Raw genomic sequence first — 16,261 nt, 5'->3', positions numbered from 1 at the left:
AAACACTGTAGAAGTCTCTATGGTGCTGCAGACTCTATGGAGTCTCCCAGCGCCAATTCCCATCCCGGGAGAGCGGAGGGGGGAGACTGGAAGGATACGGAAGGGATGATTCAGACTAATGCAAATTTATTGGTTGTTGTATTGCAATTCCAATGCTGAATGGAGCCACCTGGTGAGAAGAGGGTCTGGAGGAAAGTAGAAGGAAGAGAAGCATGAGCAAAAGGATTTTAAAGCCTTGTGAGAGAAGCCAACAAATTGTCTTTCTCATTCAGGATCGAGCAAATAACTGGGGGAGGGGCGGATTCATCAGTGTCTTTAAAGACTTGTCGCTCGGTCCCAATTGACTAGGACAGTTAGCTAAGCCAACGTAACTACTGTCTCCGTCGTTAGCATGGATAATCTAATTTAACTTTAAAATTAACTACTCTAAAATCCAGGTTTATTACAAATCAATCACTCCTGTTCACACAGAAAACCTAGATTTTATTCATCAGCCAGGGGGCAAATAATTAATAGCCCCAAGCCTGATGGCACAAATGAGTCTTCAGACTCTTGAGAAAGGTCAGGAGGGTGGGGCCAGTGTGAATCCCTAGTGAGAACTAGTTCCAGAACCCCCTCTTCCCCCAGGCACCCGCCAAGCGATATTGTCTAGTTGACAGGACCTGGAGAAGGCTGGCTCTGTGGGACCTGACCGGTCGCTAGAATTCATACAGCAGGAAGCGGTTGCGTAAGAAATTTGGTCCAATGCCATATAGGTCATGACCAACACTTGTATAAGTACTTATGGTGGTTCTGAAAACTGTTCAGAACCATACGTTTGATTGGTTGTTAACCAAGGGCCAACTCTATTATCAGTTCAGGGACCTGGCTCATTTTTGTACATTAGCCCTTCACTAATAAAGAACTAGATGTACATGAAGAAACCTTATTCGATGAACTGTAATGAGTCTGAAGTACTCTTGACTGATAAATAACCACCTATTAAGGGAATGTTACAGTATGTTCTTTAGAAAAACAGTTTTCTTTTCAGATCACAAAATCAGTGCTCAGGATAAATCCAAGGAATTCCAATAACCAGTAACTGAAGCAACATAAATTAATAAAAACAACCAATTGTGCATCCCATTTGATGGCTTTATCTTTTGTTTTAGAGTAAAGGTTCAACATTGAATCTTAACCATTTTCTTCATTCAAGAACCTTTAATTTTTCCCTTTGGAGAAAGAAGGAGGTGCCTAAAAATATAAGGTAGTTGTTGCAAGAAAGCTACAAAGTGGAACGTAAACATTTCTGAGATTTTCTTATTTGGTTTTTTTCCAATTTGGCTTACATTTATATAGCCTACTATATAAACAATAATATATATACTGTACTTTATAGCAGAAACTATCCTATTCTTCCACTTTCTACTTCAATGAATTAATGTCTGCTTTACCATAGCCATAATTCTTTTTGTACCTTCAGGTCAGTGTTGACTGCTGGTAATGTCCTGGACTAGACCCTCAAAATGGGTTTAGGACATTTTGCCTCTGCCAGTTGGATGAAGCTCTTTCTTCCACAGCAGCTGATCTGCTGCTGCATTATCTCCCTCACCCAAAGGCCCCTAGCTATTTGTCCCAGCCCTTTCATCACAAAAATCCACATTCAGCCACAGCCTTTTGGCCACATGGGACATTTTGCCACCATTCAATCAGAACGGTCCTAACAAAATGCTACTTTGGGAAGAAAAGAATGGGACAGTTCCCATCCCATGCCTTTTTCACCCCCTTTTCTGTTCATGTGGAGAGTACCCAAAAGTGGGGTGAGAGGGGGATTTGGGGGAGAGTTGGAGGGCTAATTATCCCACCCTTTTTGCAGAGAGAGATATTATATATTATGCTATTGTTATGCTATGGCTATGGCTATCATACTTTTATCACCCTTTCACACCGATCAAGCAGGCCCACCCCATCACCATTTTTACTGCTGCAGAATTCAAAGTGATAAATGAAATAAGTGTGTTCCTTTCACCTTTAGAGAAAATCACAAGCATGATTTTGTTAACCTATCCTTATTAACTTATACATTTGGAGGAATATTTATATTTGGGGAGACAGCTATTTAAGATGAACCACAGTCCAAATTATTTGATTCTTAGGAAGCATTTTGACAATTATTAAGCAAAAAATTTATCAACCTTACCTTGTGTGTAAGCATAGTCATCTGATCCAGAGCTGGAACTTCTCTGGTACTTATGCCTTCCTCTTTCACCTCCAGATCCTGGTACAACTGAAATTGGTTGAATAGGCTCTGGTGCTGCAGAATGTTCTTCTTGGTCCACTAAATTTAGAAGATTCTCAGCAGGAGCTCGACCTACTGTGATTTTAAAAACTGCTGGATTTGGCTGAGATACCATTACACGGGGGGACTGTGTAAGAACACCTGAAGGTCCAACTGGTTGTGTATATGTTATATATACAGGATTAACACTATAAGCTGGTTTAGGCTGACCTGCTATACTTCTAGAAGGGGAACTTGAAGGAGTTGCAGGTGTATATAGTGGGTGCTGATTCCATTGGGATGGCTGATTACTTATAGGTGAAGGGCTCCTATTAAGTGTAGTCCCAGGTCTTTGTGGTGATTCAACAGTAATTTCTATCTTGTTCATGGAGCCTTTAGATAAAGTAGATCCACCATATGGGAGATAAGATACTGAGTGTCCACTTGTTTTTTGATATGTCTGTGATGTTTGTTGATATGGATGGGGTAACACAGTTGAAGGACTAGGAGGTATAAATACATGGGAACTTTGGTGTCCTAATTGGCCAGGTTGAACTTGCCGTTGAGGTGATCCAAAAGGAGAAGGACACTGGGAAGCAGGTGGTGATTGAAAAGGAGACTGAGGAATCTGGGGCTGTTTGGGAGAATATTGAGAAGGCTGATAGCTCTGTTGGTGTGGATAGACAGGTAATGGATGTGGACTATAATGTGAAACTGGACCTGGTGGTGACGAATGCCACTGTGTACTTTGAGTAGGAGTCTGTCGTCCTGAAGAACCTTGAGTTGTCTGCCTAATATAGAGTGACCCAGGACTTCCATAAGGAGTACTTTGAATTTGAGGAAGAATTTGTAAAGCTCTGGGTAAAGGCTGCCCAGAAGGGAGGTTTTGTGAAACTGTAACAGTTATAGGATTTGTGCTGTACCGAGGTATATGCATGTATGGAGGAGGAGGACCTTGCATAGTAGATGTATTCATTCCAGGCTGCATGGGAGAAGATTGCTGAGGTGGCTGTGGAGGAGGAGTAGCTGCATTTCTATTCTGATCATTCATAAAAAAAGGATTGTAGTTTGGAGAAGCTGCTACAACAGCAGGAGCAGAATGCGGTTCCTGGACTAAACAGATCAGCTGTTTGCCTGGTGTGCACTGTGGATCAATATGTCCATCACTTGAACTATGTACCAGTGTACGGCCACCATTAAGTTGAGGTCCATCCCTTCCATAGTTAGTATGAGGATGGATGCCAAGGTTAATATGCAGAAGATGATTCCTGTTCACTCGGGTGTCATCTGGGCTGTGATACTCCATATATAAGTATTTGTTGCTCTCTTGTGCAAGAATGCGACAACAAGCATCAAGATTGTTGTTATTCTAAAAGAAATAATATTCTATGGAGCAAATTTTAGAAACTACAGTACAACCTGTTTTACTCTTCAGTATTATATTTATCTGCTATAGGTTATAACCTAAGCTTATAATTTTGACTAAGTTAAATTTGCTGATGAAGAGTCATATATAAACAAATCTTTCAAGATGTAAGAAACCTTCTACAAAGATTAAAAACATTACAGTATCTGTCAGCCACCATCTACATCAGAGATGTCAAACTCAATTCCATTGAGGGCCACACAAGCATTATGGTTGCCCTCAAAGGGCCAGTTGTAAAACTATGGTGACTCACAGCAGCTAGGTGGGCATAGCTGGGTCGCCCCAACAGGTTGGGCGTGACTGGGTTGGCATGGCCGGCTCAATGGGCATGGCTGATTCAGGAGGCTAGGTTAGGATGGAACAAGTTGCACCGGCTAACTCAACATGGGAACAATTCAGCACCCCATAAGCTCTTTGTCTTCTCAAACTGCTGACAGCCAAGAGTGTGCATGCACATGCACACATACACATACACACTGTATTCAAACTTTTGGGTCTTTTATCCACAGAGGAAGAAGAGGGCCTTCTCCCCAAGCCCAGGCATGATTGCCAGTCTGCAAGTCAGCTGGGGGCTGTCCTGGTAAAAAGGAAATGCTTGCGGGCTGTGGGGCCATAGAGGAGCTAGAGGCACTAGTGGCATGTGTGACACTGTTGCTGGGGCTCTAGGCGCTGCTCTACAATAACTTTGTGACAGCCACCCGGACCAGAACACGGTCAGGAAAAGCTTATAGCTTTTGTGCGTAGCTCCCACAAAGTTGTTTGGATTACCATTATCTACTACTTCAAAGATAAGCTACTGTTGGGGCAACCAATACCTACCTGGAGCATGCATTGAGACACCACACTTTCAGGAATCTCAGGAAAACGTTGCCGGAGGTCATGGAGTACCTGCATATCTAACTGCTGGCTTCCCTGTGCCATGCTAGATTGATGTTTAAGTTTCAGGACTTTCAGGGAATAGCAGTCAACAAACTTTCCAGCAATTATGATCTTTGGATGCTTCACACATCTTCTACAAAAAGAAATGAGAAAATTAACAGAATAAAAATGATGCTGAATAGCATACTAACACTTCAATATGAGCATTTCAATCTAGTTTACGAAATCTTATGCATCTTGAATGCCACAATACTCACAAATACACATATCTAAAGTGAATATTTATAATTCTCACAAAATTACATCTAAAGATTTCCCCCCACTTTTAGTCTCAAAAACAGGCTACTCTTCCTTTCTATGTCCCTTCATTCAGAATCAGAACATTTAGATGGATATTACATCCTCATATTATACTTCTTTTAGTAAGAACATTTGAACCAGACTTCTCTTTATGAAGTCCATAATCCAAAACTAATAAGGATAAAAGAGGTGGGTTTTTTTGAAGATGCCAGTCATAGTTCTTGGTGTAACATTAGAGAATCTGTTTTCTAGATCGCGGTCTCTAAAACCTGAAGCCCAACACTACCCACAACTATATAATAGTTAGTCACTTATTCTCAGACAATTATCCATGTCTCATATCAATGTGCAATTTTTTTACTATCAGAAAGATAAACATCAATAGGTAATTCTTGAATTAAACTTTGTGTCAGGGTTCAAAGTAACACTCCTAACTAAAGAAAATTCCAAGGTTTTAGTTTCCTCAAAATTCCATTTTATTAGAGATATTGGCACATATGGGAAAACCAGAATCTGAAGCTTCTGGTTTTCCACACCCCAAAAGAAAGTTCAAGATCCTGCCACAGCACCCATATGACCATTACATTGTCCAATCAATTCACTATCCCCACTAGAGATGCTCCCCAAACATATCTCTCTAGATGCAGGGCATTATGGCCTAGACTCTCAGAGAAAGGAATGTTAGTTTGATTACAGTTCCCCACTCATACAATCCCCCCTCCCAGTTTCCCACAACACTAAATGTGGCAGGTCTGAAGATCCAATGCCCAAGATGGTTTCCAGGCCTGACATGCCACCCCCACCCCTTCATCCGATGATCTAATCCTGAAATGAGATCAAGAGAACAACAGAAGGGTTAACCAATATCAGTTAACCATCCCTCCCCCTGAGGGAGACCCTTTGGCTTATCAGGATACTTATGGAACTGCTTTACCAATCTATCAGCTTTTACCTTCCAGATTTTCACCCAAGTAGCTTCAGACAAAGGGTACTCCTTCCAATCAACTAAGTACAGTGATCCCCCGGTTATTGCGTCCCCGACCATTGCGAACAGGGTAATTTGCGATTTTTGAACCCGGAAGTCAGAACACCATCTGCGCATGCGTGCCCTTTTTTTCTATGGGCACGCATGCGTAGATGGCGCCAGGCAGATCAGCTGCTGGGCGGCTTCCCTGGGTCTTCCCCCTCTTGGCCGGCATCAGCGAGGAGTTTCCCCACCACCGCCCACGCAAACTCCTCGCTGCTGCCGCTTCGCTCGGGCCACTTCCCAGCTGAGTAGTCAGCTGGGAAGCGGCCCGAGCGAACGGCTTGTCCGCAGCCTGCCTGCCCGCACGCCCGCAGCTCGCGCGCCCTTCTCCCGCCCACGCTGTTCGCTCGGGCCGCTTCCCAACTGAGCCCTCAAGCCAAGCGCAGAAGTTCGCCTTTGGCGCTTGGCTTGAGGGCTCAGTTGGGAAGGCGCGCGGGTGTTTTAAAACGTCCCCGCCGACAGGGGGGCTCGCTAGCACACCCCCAAACCCGGGTTGGGGGTTCGGGGGGGTGCTAGCGAGCCCCCCATGTCGGCGGGGACGTTTTAAAACACCCGCGCGGCTTTCCAATGAGTCCCGAAGACAAACGTCAAACTTCCGCGTTTGTCTTCGGGACTCATTGGAAAGCCGCGCGGGTGTTTTAAAATGTCCCCGCCGACATGGGGGGCTCGCTAGCACACCCCCAAACCCGGGTTGGGGGTTCGGGGGGGTGCTAGCGAGCCCCCCATGTCGGCGGGGACGTTTTAAAACACCCGTGCGGCTTTCCAATGAGTCCCGAAGACAAACGCGGAAGTTTGACGTTTGTCTTCGGGACTCATTGGAAAGCCGCGCGGGTGTTTTAAAACATCCCCGCCGACATGGGGGGCTCGCTAGCACCCCCCCTGAACCCCCAACCTGGGTTAGGGGGGTGCTAGCGAGCCCATGTCGGCGGCGACGTTTTAAAACAGTCGCGCCGCCCCCAATCTTCGGCTCCTCGCTAGCGCTGCGGAAGTAAAAACACCATCTGCACATGCGCAGATGGTGTTTTTACTTCCGCAGCGCTACTTCGCGAAAACCCGCTCGTTGCGGGGGGTCCTGGAACGGAACCCTCGCAACGAGCGGGGGATCACTGTATAGTAATCTGCCTCTAAATAATCTAGAGCAGGGGTCTCAAACTCACGGTCCGCAGGCCAACTGCGACCCTCAGGACAATAGTTTGCGGCCCCCACCTCAAGATAAAAGTTTAATGTTAGTGAGGCCTGAGTTTGATACAAATGGCACTTTTCGGTGTTGTGTGCGGAGCTGAATGGACCTGCTAATCACAATGGGGTATATTGCTCTCGGAGGAGGGACATCAGCCGGGCTATATTGCGAACTTGCACCATTACCCCGGGCTCAGAAGCGGAGGTGACCACAGAAATTGCTACTCAGCAAGACAGGAAAAAAAGCAAAAAAGACACATTGGCTAAAGTTTAGCCGCTAAACACTGAAACAATGACACCAAGCAGAATTATATATTACACAGCCCCAAACATGTCTTTTTCAAAGCCTGCAGTGAAGAGAAAGGTTGGTGATGAGCACAGACAATTTTAGGAGAAGTGGTGTTCTGTCGGGCTCTCTGGTAGGAACCTCCCGAAAATTCAAGGGTACAAATTGCAGACACACACACGTTTGAAAATTCAAAACAATGTTCTTTATCACAAAATTAAAAATAAACTAAGCACTCTTTTTGTATTGCAAAGAGCACTCGTCTCAAAACAATCGGGTAGTCTGTACAATTTCCCTTAAGCAGTCATTAAGTACTTAGCTAGCAGCTGTGAAGAAACTTCACACCCCTTCTTCTTCCAACGAAGTGACACACACACACACGTTGCTCTGCTTTGGTTTCAAAGGTGTGAAAAATCAACAAAGTCCAGAAAACAGCAACACACAATTCCTGAAGAACTGTCATCAGATACTCTTTCACAACAGCCAAACCCATACGCTGCTATTTATAGCAGCAGCCCTAATTACTGGACCCCCACCCAACCACAGGTGGCCTCATTTTCTCTTGTAATAATCCTTCAGTTGTTGTCTCCTATGCATCACTCTACGCATGCGTGGATGTGTCATTAATTCTTGTTCAGAATCCAAGGATGATACAGATGATTTATCTCCTCCTGGGCTGTCTGCCAAACTCCCCTCTTCCCTGTCACTCATGCTTCCTTGGTCAGAGGAGGCTTCATCAGCAGATTCCATCGGGAGCAAAACAGGCCTGCGGCATGTGGATGTCTCCCTCACATCCACCTGCACATTCCTTGGGGCAGGAACTGGGCCAGAGCTAACCACAACAAGTGGGAAGTGCAATATTTCTTTGTTGAGCACAGGGGCATCCCAACGTGTCTTATTTGCACAGACAAAGTTGCGGTGCACAAAGAATACAATTTGAAACGTCATTACACAACTAGACATGTTGAGAAGGTTTCGTGCTTTTTTAGAGGAAATGGAGTCAGAATATGGGGATGTGCTCTACTTCACCGAGGTAAGGTGGCTCAGCAGGGGAAACATATTGAAGAGATTTTTTGAGTTGAGAGCGAAAGTGAAAACCTTCATGGCTTTTTTTTGTTGATATCAATACATGAGCTTAATGTACAACAAAAAGTTACAAGGCCAGGGGCAACTTGTCAGTGCTGCCTATGACAACATGAGAGCATTCTCTACAAAACCTATGTTATGGAAAGCCCAGCTTTCTCAGACAAACCATTGCCATTTCCCAGCATGCAAGGCACTCATGGATGCAGGCACACCATTCAGTGGTGTGGAGTACGTGGATATCATTTTGAAGCTACAAGAGGAATTTGATCACAGATTTGCAGACTTCAAGACGCAGAGCCACATTTCAAAGTTTTGCGGACCCCTTCTCCTTTGATGTGCAAGATGTCCCTCCTGTGCTTCAAATGGTGCTCACTGACCTGCAGTGCAACTCTGAACTCAAAGCCAAATTCAGGGAGGTGAGTGGAAAAGCAGATAAGCTCGGGCAATTTTTGAGAGAATTGCCCCCCAGCTTCCCTGAGCTTTCCTGAATGTTCAAGCAGACCATGTGTCTTTTTAGGAGCACATACTTGTGCGAAAAGCTCTTCTCTACCTTGAACTTCAATAAGTCCAAATACAGATACAGACTTACTGATGAGCATTTTCAAGCCCTACTGAGGGTCTCAACTGCTTCCTCCCTTAAGCCAAAGGTGGCTCGGCTATGTGAGAGTAAGCGCTGCTAGATCTCTAGCAGCAAGAAGTAGGCAGAAGAAGCCATGTTCAAAACAGTTTATGTTCAATGTTCCATTCATGTTCAGAAAGTTAAATGGTAAAGAACTGTTAATACAGACACTTGAATCTGAATAATAATAATTACATTTCTCTAGTCAGCAACTATATGTGGTTTCTTCAGTTTTCTACATCTGCTGTATTATTATTATTATTATTATTATTATTATTATTATTCATTTTCATTTTATTTATTACTGATTTATTTATTTATTTCTTATGAATTTGCTAATTTTTTTTATTTTTTTAACACAAAATAAGATGAAAAAATAAAAACATTTGATAAATGTAAAAGGGCAGACTAGATGGACCATGGGGTCTTTTTCTGCCGTCAGTCTTCTATGTTTCTATGTTTCTATAACATTGGAATGTTTTTGTAAGAGCTTTTCTTGTGGAAAACCTGATGCGGACCAGCCTCACCCAGACTCTACCTCCAGCAGTCCCCGGGTAAATTGAGTTTGAGACCCCTGATCTAGAGTCTAGAATTCTTTTTACTTCATAATATGTTTCCTCTTGTACCACTATGGGTTTAGGAGCTGCTTGGGTCTTAACTTTGACCTGACTGCTGGTTTCAGCAAGCTGCAATGAAAGACAGGATGTATTTTTCCCAGTATACAGGTGAAACTCTAAAAATTAGAATATTGTGCAAAAGTTCATTTATTTCAGTAATGCAACTTAAAGGTGAAACGTAATATATGAGAGAGACTCATTACATGCAAAATAAAATAGTTTAGGCCGTGATTTTATTTATTTATTTTATTAATTAGATTTCTATGCCGCCCTTCTTCTGAGACTCGGGGTGGCTCACAACAAAACAGCTCAGAAATGTAATATTAAAACATATTAAAAACTACAATGCTAAAAAAATGTAATTTAAATTCCAAAACCCCAATATATTTAAAACCATTCATTCACATTCATCCTATCATTCAATCATAGGCTGGGGGAGATGTTAAGTCCATTTATATTTATCAAAATCAATCTAATTTCTTCATCCATGTTTGTTTTATTTCTCCAAAACAGGAGAAATAAAACAAACATGGATGAAGAAATTAGATTGATTTTGATAAATATAAATGGACTTAACTCACCAAATAAAAGAAACAGAATATTTAACAATCTTAAAAAATTGAATATGGACATAATTTGTTTACAGGGAGTACATATTAAAAAAACATTAGAAATTGCTAGAGAATAAAAGATTGGGAGAACTGCATATGACTTTAATATATCAAAGTAAAAGCGGAGTGGTCTTATACATTCAAAAGAAAATAGATTCAAAAAATATATATTCTGATGAAGAAGGGAGAATATTGATGGTAGAGATAACGATGAATAATCAAAGGATTTTATTGATTGAAATATATGCTCCAAATGAAAACCAATGTTTATTCTATTCAATTACACAAGAGAATGAGTTAGATTATGAGAATATGTTTATTAGGAGATTTCAACGTGATTGTAAGATAGGACTTCAATTATAAAATAAGTAAGGAAAATAAAAGACAAAAGAAAACTACCCAAATCATTTTTATTTTATTTTTTGTAAAATATTTTATTGATTTTCAAAAGAAAGACAAACACTACGTGTAACATTTAGTGGAGCTACAGTCGCTCCGCTCAAAATAGAAGTCATAATTGTAATAAGAGAGAAAAAAAAAATATTAAAATCCTTTTGTTATACTACATCATCTATATGGTATGCATAACTATCAGTTTTGATATAATGAATATAGACATAAGTAAAAATTTGTAAACATCTATGTAAAAATTTTCAAGAGAGAATAGAGAAAGAAAATAAAAAAGGAAAGAATTTGATATTTATGTTACGTATAATATATATTGTAAATAATCACTAACTATTACAGTTTATTTACTAACTTCAGATATTCAAAATAATACCTTTATTTCTTTTTCTTTATTTCCCACCAAATATAAACCTTCTGCCAGACATCATAAAATTCTGATTCTTCTTGATTATTTAACCTTCTCGTCATCATATCTAGCTCAGCACAGTCTAAAATTTTCTTAAGAATATCTATTTCTTTTGGAATCTCAGTGTCTTTCCATTTTTGTGCAAAGGCTATCCTAGCTGCTACCAATATATGAACCATTAAATAATATAAGTCTTTTTTGTATTTATTATTGGGTATACCCAATTAAAAAAACTCTGGCGTTTTCTTAATTTCCTGCTGTATTATTTCTCTCATCCATTTTTCCATTAAATTCCAGTATTCTTTTGCTTTTGGGTGTGGTAATAAGTACCAATTTCTGTTTTACACTTCCAACAATTAGGTGAATTGGTTTGAAACATTTTTGAAATTCTGTTTGGTGGTAAGTGCCATCTATAAAACATCTTAATCTGGTTTTCTTTGAAAGAAATTGACTTTGTTATTTTCCAGTTATATGTCCATACTTTTTCCCAAGTATTTAAATCTATCTCTTTATTTAAGTTTCTACACCAGCTAATCATATTATCCTTTAAAATCCATTCTATATTTTTACAATTAATTAAATATTTATACGTTTTTACAATCAGTTTTCTTTGATTAGTTGTTAATAATTTACCTAAAATATTATTGTCTTTTGTAAGAATGTATGTGTTTTTATCTTTATAGAACCTAGACGTAATTTGTATATATTGCCACCAATCTATGACAATACCCGCATCTAGCAAATCCTGATTTGTTTTTAAATTCCATTGATTATCTACTAAGTCTTTGTACAGTAATACCTCATGATACGAACTTAATTGGTGCAAGGAGGTTCGTAAGACGAAAGGTTCGTAAGACGAAACATTGTTTCCCATAGGAAACAATGTAAAGTCAATTAATCCGTGCAACCAAAACCCCCCCCGCAAAAAACCGGCTTTCGGCGACTGCTGGGAAGCCGCGCGGCTGTTTTAAAAGGTGACAGCCGGCCTGGGGGGCTTCCCAGCACCCCCCCGGACCCGGGTTCGGGGTGTGCTGGGAGGCCCCCCAGGCCGGCTGCGGCCTTTTAAAAGAGCCGCACCGCTTCCCATCTGTCTCCTGAAGCCGAACGGCAAAGCCGAACTTCCGCGTTCGGCGTTCGGAGACAGCTGGGAAGCCACGTGACTGTTTTAAAAGGTCGCAGCCAGCCTGGGGGGCTTCCCAGCACCCCCCCGTTCGGGGGGTGCTGGGAAGCCCCCCAGGCCGGCTGCAACCTTTTAAAACAGCCGCGCCGCTTCAGAAAAATTTTGCCTCTTCTTACGAACTTTGTTCGAGTTACGAACCGGCGTTCGGGAGGCTTCTGGGAAGCCCCGCCGCCCAGCTGTCACCTTTTAAAACAGCCGCGCGGCTTCCCAGCAGTCTCTGAACGCCGGTTCGTAACTCGAAAAAAGTTTGTAAGAAGAGGCAAAATTTTTCTGAACCCCGGGTTCGTATCACAAGTTGTTCGTAAGACGAGGGGTTCGTATCTTGAGGTACCACTGTATTTCCAAATCTTGCCTTCTTGCAAAAAGCTTGGGAGGCTTATAGCTTCAATCGGAGATATCCATTCAGGCAATACTAAAAAGTGATCATTCTTTATATCATTCCAAACTTCTATAAGTGCCTTTCTTATTATGTGTGTCTTAAAATAAGAATGTGTTTTATATTTTTCATACCATATAAAGGCGTGCCATTCCAACATTAAATCATGTCCTTCTAAGTTCAATAATCTTCTATTTTGTAAAGTAAGCCATTCCTTAGTCCAAGTTAGGGTTGCAGCTTGATAATATAATTTCCAGTTTGGACAGGCAAGACCTCCTCTTTCTTTTATGTCTTCTAAGGTGCATTGTTTAATTCTAGGTTTTTTATTTTGCCATATAATTTTTTTTGTTATCTTTGTTAATTCTTTAAAAAAATCTTTCCCTGGGTTTATCAGAATTACTTGAAATAGAAACAAAACCTTGGGTAAAATATTCATTTTAATTGTGGATATCCTACCTAATAGTGATAATTTCAAATTATTCCAGGTTTCTAGATCTTTTTTAATTTGCTTTAAAAGTTTGGTATAGTTATCTTCTTCTAATGTCATGGATTTTGCTGATAGCCAAATCCCTAAGTATTTTGTAAAGGCCTAGGGGGAAAGAGTATCTCAGTTCCCCCATGCCTGGCGGCAGAGGTGGGTTTTAAGAAGCTTACGAAAGGCAAGGAGGGTGGGGGCAATTCTAATCTCTGGGGGGAGTTGGTTCCAGAGGGCCAGGGCCGCCACAGAGAAGGCTCTTCCCCTGGGTCCCGCCAAGCGACATTGTTTAGTTGACAGGACCCCGAGAAGACCCACTCTGTGGGGCCTAACTGGTCGCTGGGATTTGTGCAGCAGGAGCACTTTGCCACTTTGTTGCCTACTCACTCAATTTCGAGAGATCTTTCTGGAGCTCCCGACAATCAGTTTCACATTTCACTATCCAGAACAATTTAGTGTCGTCAGCAAACTTTGCGACCTCACTATTTACTTCTACATCCAGATTGTTAATGAATAAATTAAAAAGTAAAGGTCCCAAAATTGAACCTTGGGGTATACCACTTCTCACTTCTTTCCGAATTTATTGATTGAAGAGATTGTGGATTGCCTAGGTGTCAAGATCTAAATAGGTAAAGAAGTGCTGTAGCTGGTGAGCGTTTGGCTAATTTAATGATTTAAGGAAAAAAATTAAAACTTAAAGGAAACTTAGAGGTTTCAAAATGGAGTGTATGCTATCTATCAATTGGAAAAATCAGAGAGACTTAAAGGAGCAGGATTAAAAGCCCAATTTTGAAGATGTTCTTATAACTGACATCGTGGAAGTCAAAGTAACTGGAATAAATAAGAATTTGAAGAAAACACTTTATAAGTGTTAAATGGATTAATGCAGAAATACAGAGAAATACAGAAACTTTTTTAAAAAGCTGTTTTGTTATATTGAGAATTGACAATGCAATCTACTGGTTAAAAGAAAATACTACAACAGTTTGTGAAACATGTTTATGCTAACAGCTGGAGACTGACCTTGTCTGAAATGGGTTTTTTATTTTTCTACACTTATATGAAAATATAAGTCCCTATCTTATTTGGGGGGAAACACAGGTAATTTTCTATTAGTTTCTTCTCTGATGGACTGAATTAAATTAAAATTTGAATTCATTGAATTAAATATTGATTTTGATAGGAAAAAAAGAATAAAGAAAAGAAGGGAAATAAATTAAACTATAGTAGGTCAATTGTTGGAAGGATGTATAATTTAGAAAAGTACTACCCTCTGTTATAAGACTTGTTTTATATAAGTTTGTATAACTTACAAACCTGATTTAATAGAAAGGATTCAGATGATTATTGATATTGTTGGAATGATATAAGATCTTTATAATTAATACTTTTAAAGGTCTTTATATAAAGATTGTATAATCTATAAATTGTATTTTTTGTTATGGGAATTTAAAATGTTATTTATATGAGAACGATGGAAGAGTTAGTAGAAGTCGAATAGAATGGTGGTTGGGGCAACAGACATGGTTGCAGATAAACGGAATATAGGCATATTTGAATGAAAGAGACAATAAAGAAGCACTACTAAGGGAAGAGACAGAATTAGAGAAAATTTTAAGAGATAAAGCTGCTCCTAGTCCTCGGAGAGGGGCGGCATACAAATCTAATAAATTATTATTATTAAAAATGACAACATCAAAGGTCAAAGGCAGGTAATATATATAGGATGTTAACGCAGGCAGACTGGTGTGTAATCCAAAGATTAACCAGATGGTAGCAAAATGAACTTCAAATAGATGTAGAAGAGATGAAGAATATAGTGGAGAATATAAGGAAAACCAAGAATACAAGGGTTAGAGAAATGAAAAGGAAAATATTACATAAGTGGTACCATACACCTGCACAACTTACACATTTTTTTCAGAATGTTAAGGTAGCCTGTTGGCCTGGATATCAGGAGAGAGGGGTGTTCATGCATATGTTTTGGGACTGTTTGGTAGTGCAGAAATTTTGGAAAGAGGTGCAAGATGAGATTAATAGGATGTTAAATATAAAATGGGTGATTACAAAGGAGATGGCAGTAATAGTAATGAGGAGGGATATGAGTGATTTCAGAGAAATTAAGGAAGCAGCTATAGGAAGTGCCCAGGCAGTTTTTAGTTGGAAGGATGCAACAAAATGGACAATACAAAATCGGTACAGGTACATGGTGGAACACATTCAATTTGAAATTATGGATACTAAAATGAATACAAACAATGAAAATAAAGTGATAAAGAAAATAGACAGGAGAGAGGGGGATAGAGGGAGGGACAGTGATGGGCTATCAAAATTTTTACTACCACTGTGGGCGTGGCTTATGCATTTTGTTTCAACATCTTTCAGTGCAAATTGGGTGTTCTGGGGTGGAGCTCCATTTTCGCTACCCCACTGCATTCCCCCCCCCCCCCCCAAATCTGGGCAGTAGCTCACCCGATTATCTATTATATAAAGTAAGTGTACACACACACACACATACAGCTTTTCTAAAATTATACACATTCAACATCATTTACCGTGATAGGAAAAATATACCCAGAGCCCAGAAGGGAAAAAAGGGGGGGGGGAATCAAAATTTTGCTACCAGTACTGTATACTGACCAAACGTTTGCTACCAGTACTGCGTACCTGACCATACCTGTAGGAGCCCACCACTGGGGAGGGAGTAGTATGAAATATAGAAGGAAAGCAGACTGGAGATAAAAGTATAAAAGGAGCAAACCATGGATCATGATATCATGAATAGAAATACAGTATATAACTATAGATGTCTTGGTAATATGGTATATATATGGATTTCTGTAAGTTTAGTGAAATATATATATATATAGTGAGGGGATTAGTATGAAATATAGAAGGAAAACAGACAAGAGATAAAAATACAAATGGTGCAAATTTAGGATATTTTTTAATGGCATTTTAAACAAAATAGATATGCATAATAACATATTGTACATGCAGGGTGCAATTTCTTTAAAAAAAGTAATTTATTGCAGGGCTTTCCCTAGGGAAAGCACCGCAGCTGTATCAGTGGAGAGCTGAGTCCAGGCGGCTGCGTGGGCGCAGCCATAGCGGTTGCCAAAAGAAGAA

The 16,261-nt window shown here is 40.4% G+C and overlaps 1 protein-coding gene across 6 annotated transcripts in view; it reads right to left on the bottom strand.

The window, feature by feature from the left end:
* Positions 1-16,261, bottom strand: part of TAB3 (TGF-beta activated kinase 1 (MAP3K7) binding protein 3) — a 173,220-nt gene that overhangs the window by 120,666 nt on the left and 36,293 nt on the right. For 3 of the 6 annotated variants that reach the window (XM_070750595.1, XM_070750593.1, XM_070750592.1), the window contains exons 2-3: positions 4,503-4,695; positions 2,180-3,626 (exon numbers count right to left, since the gene is read on the bottom strand). In XM_070750595.1, the coding sequence (XP_070606696.1) occupies positions 2,180-3,626; positions 4,503-4,604 (1,549 nt within the window). In that variant the 5' untranslated portion in view covers positions 4,605-4,695. Of the gene's footprint in view, positions 1-2,179; positions 3,627-4,502; positions 4,696-16,261 lie in introns of those variants that run through there. The other 3 variants (XM_070750596.1, XM_070750597.1, XM_070750594.1) reach the window with 2 other exon arrangements.

This window comes from Erythrolamprus reginae, chromosome 4 (assembly GCF_031021105.1).
Source record: "Erythrolamprus reginae isolate rEryReg1 chromosome 4, rEryReg1.hap1, whole genome shotgun sequence".
In the NCBI taxonomy this organism is placed as follows: Eukaryota; Metazoa; Chordata; class Lepidosauria; order Squamata; family Dipsadidae; genus Erythrolamprus; species Erythrolamprus reginae.
The sequence above is the reverse complement of the archived record's forward strand: the minus strand, read 5'-3'. Positions and strand labels throughout refer to the sequence as shown.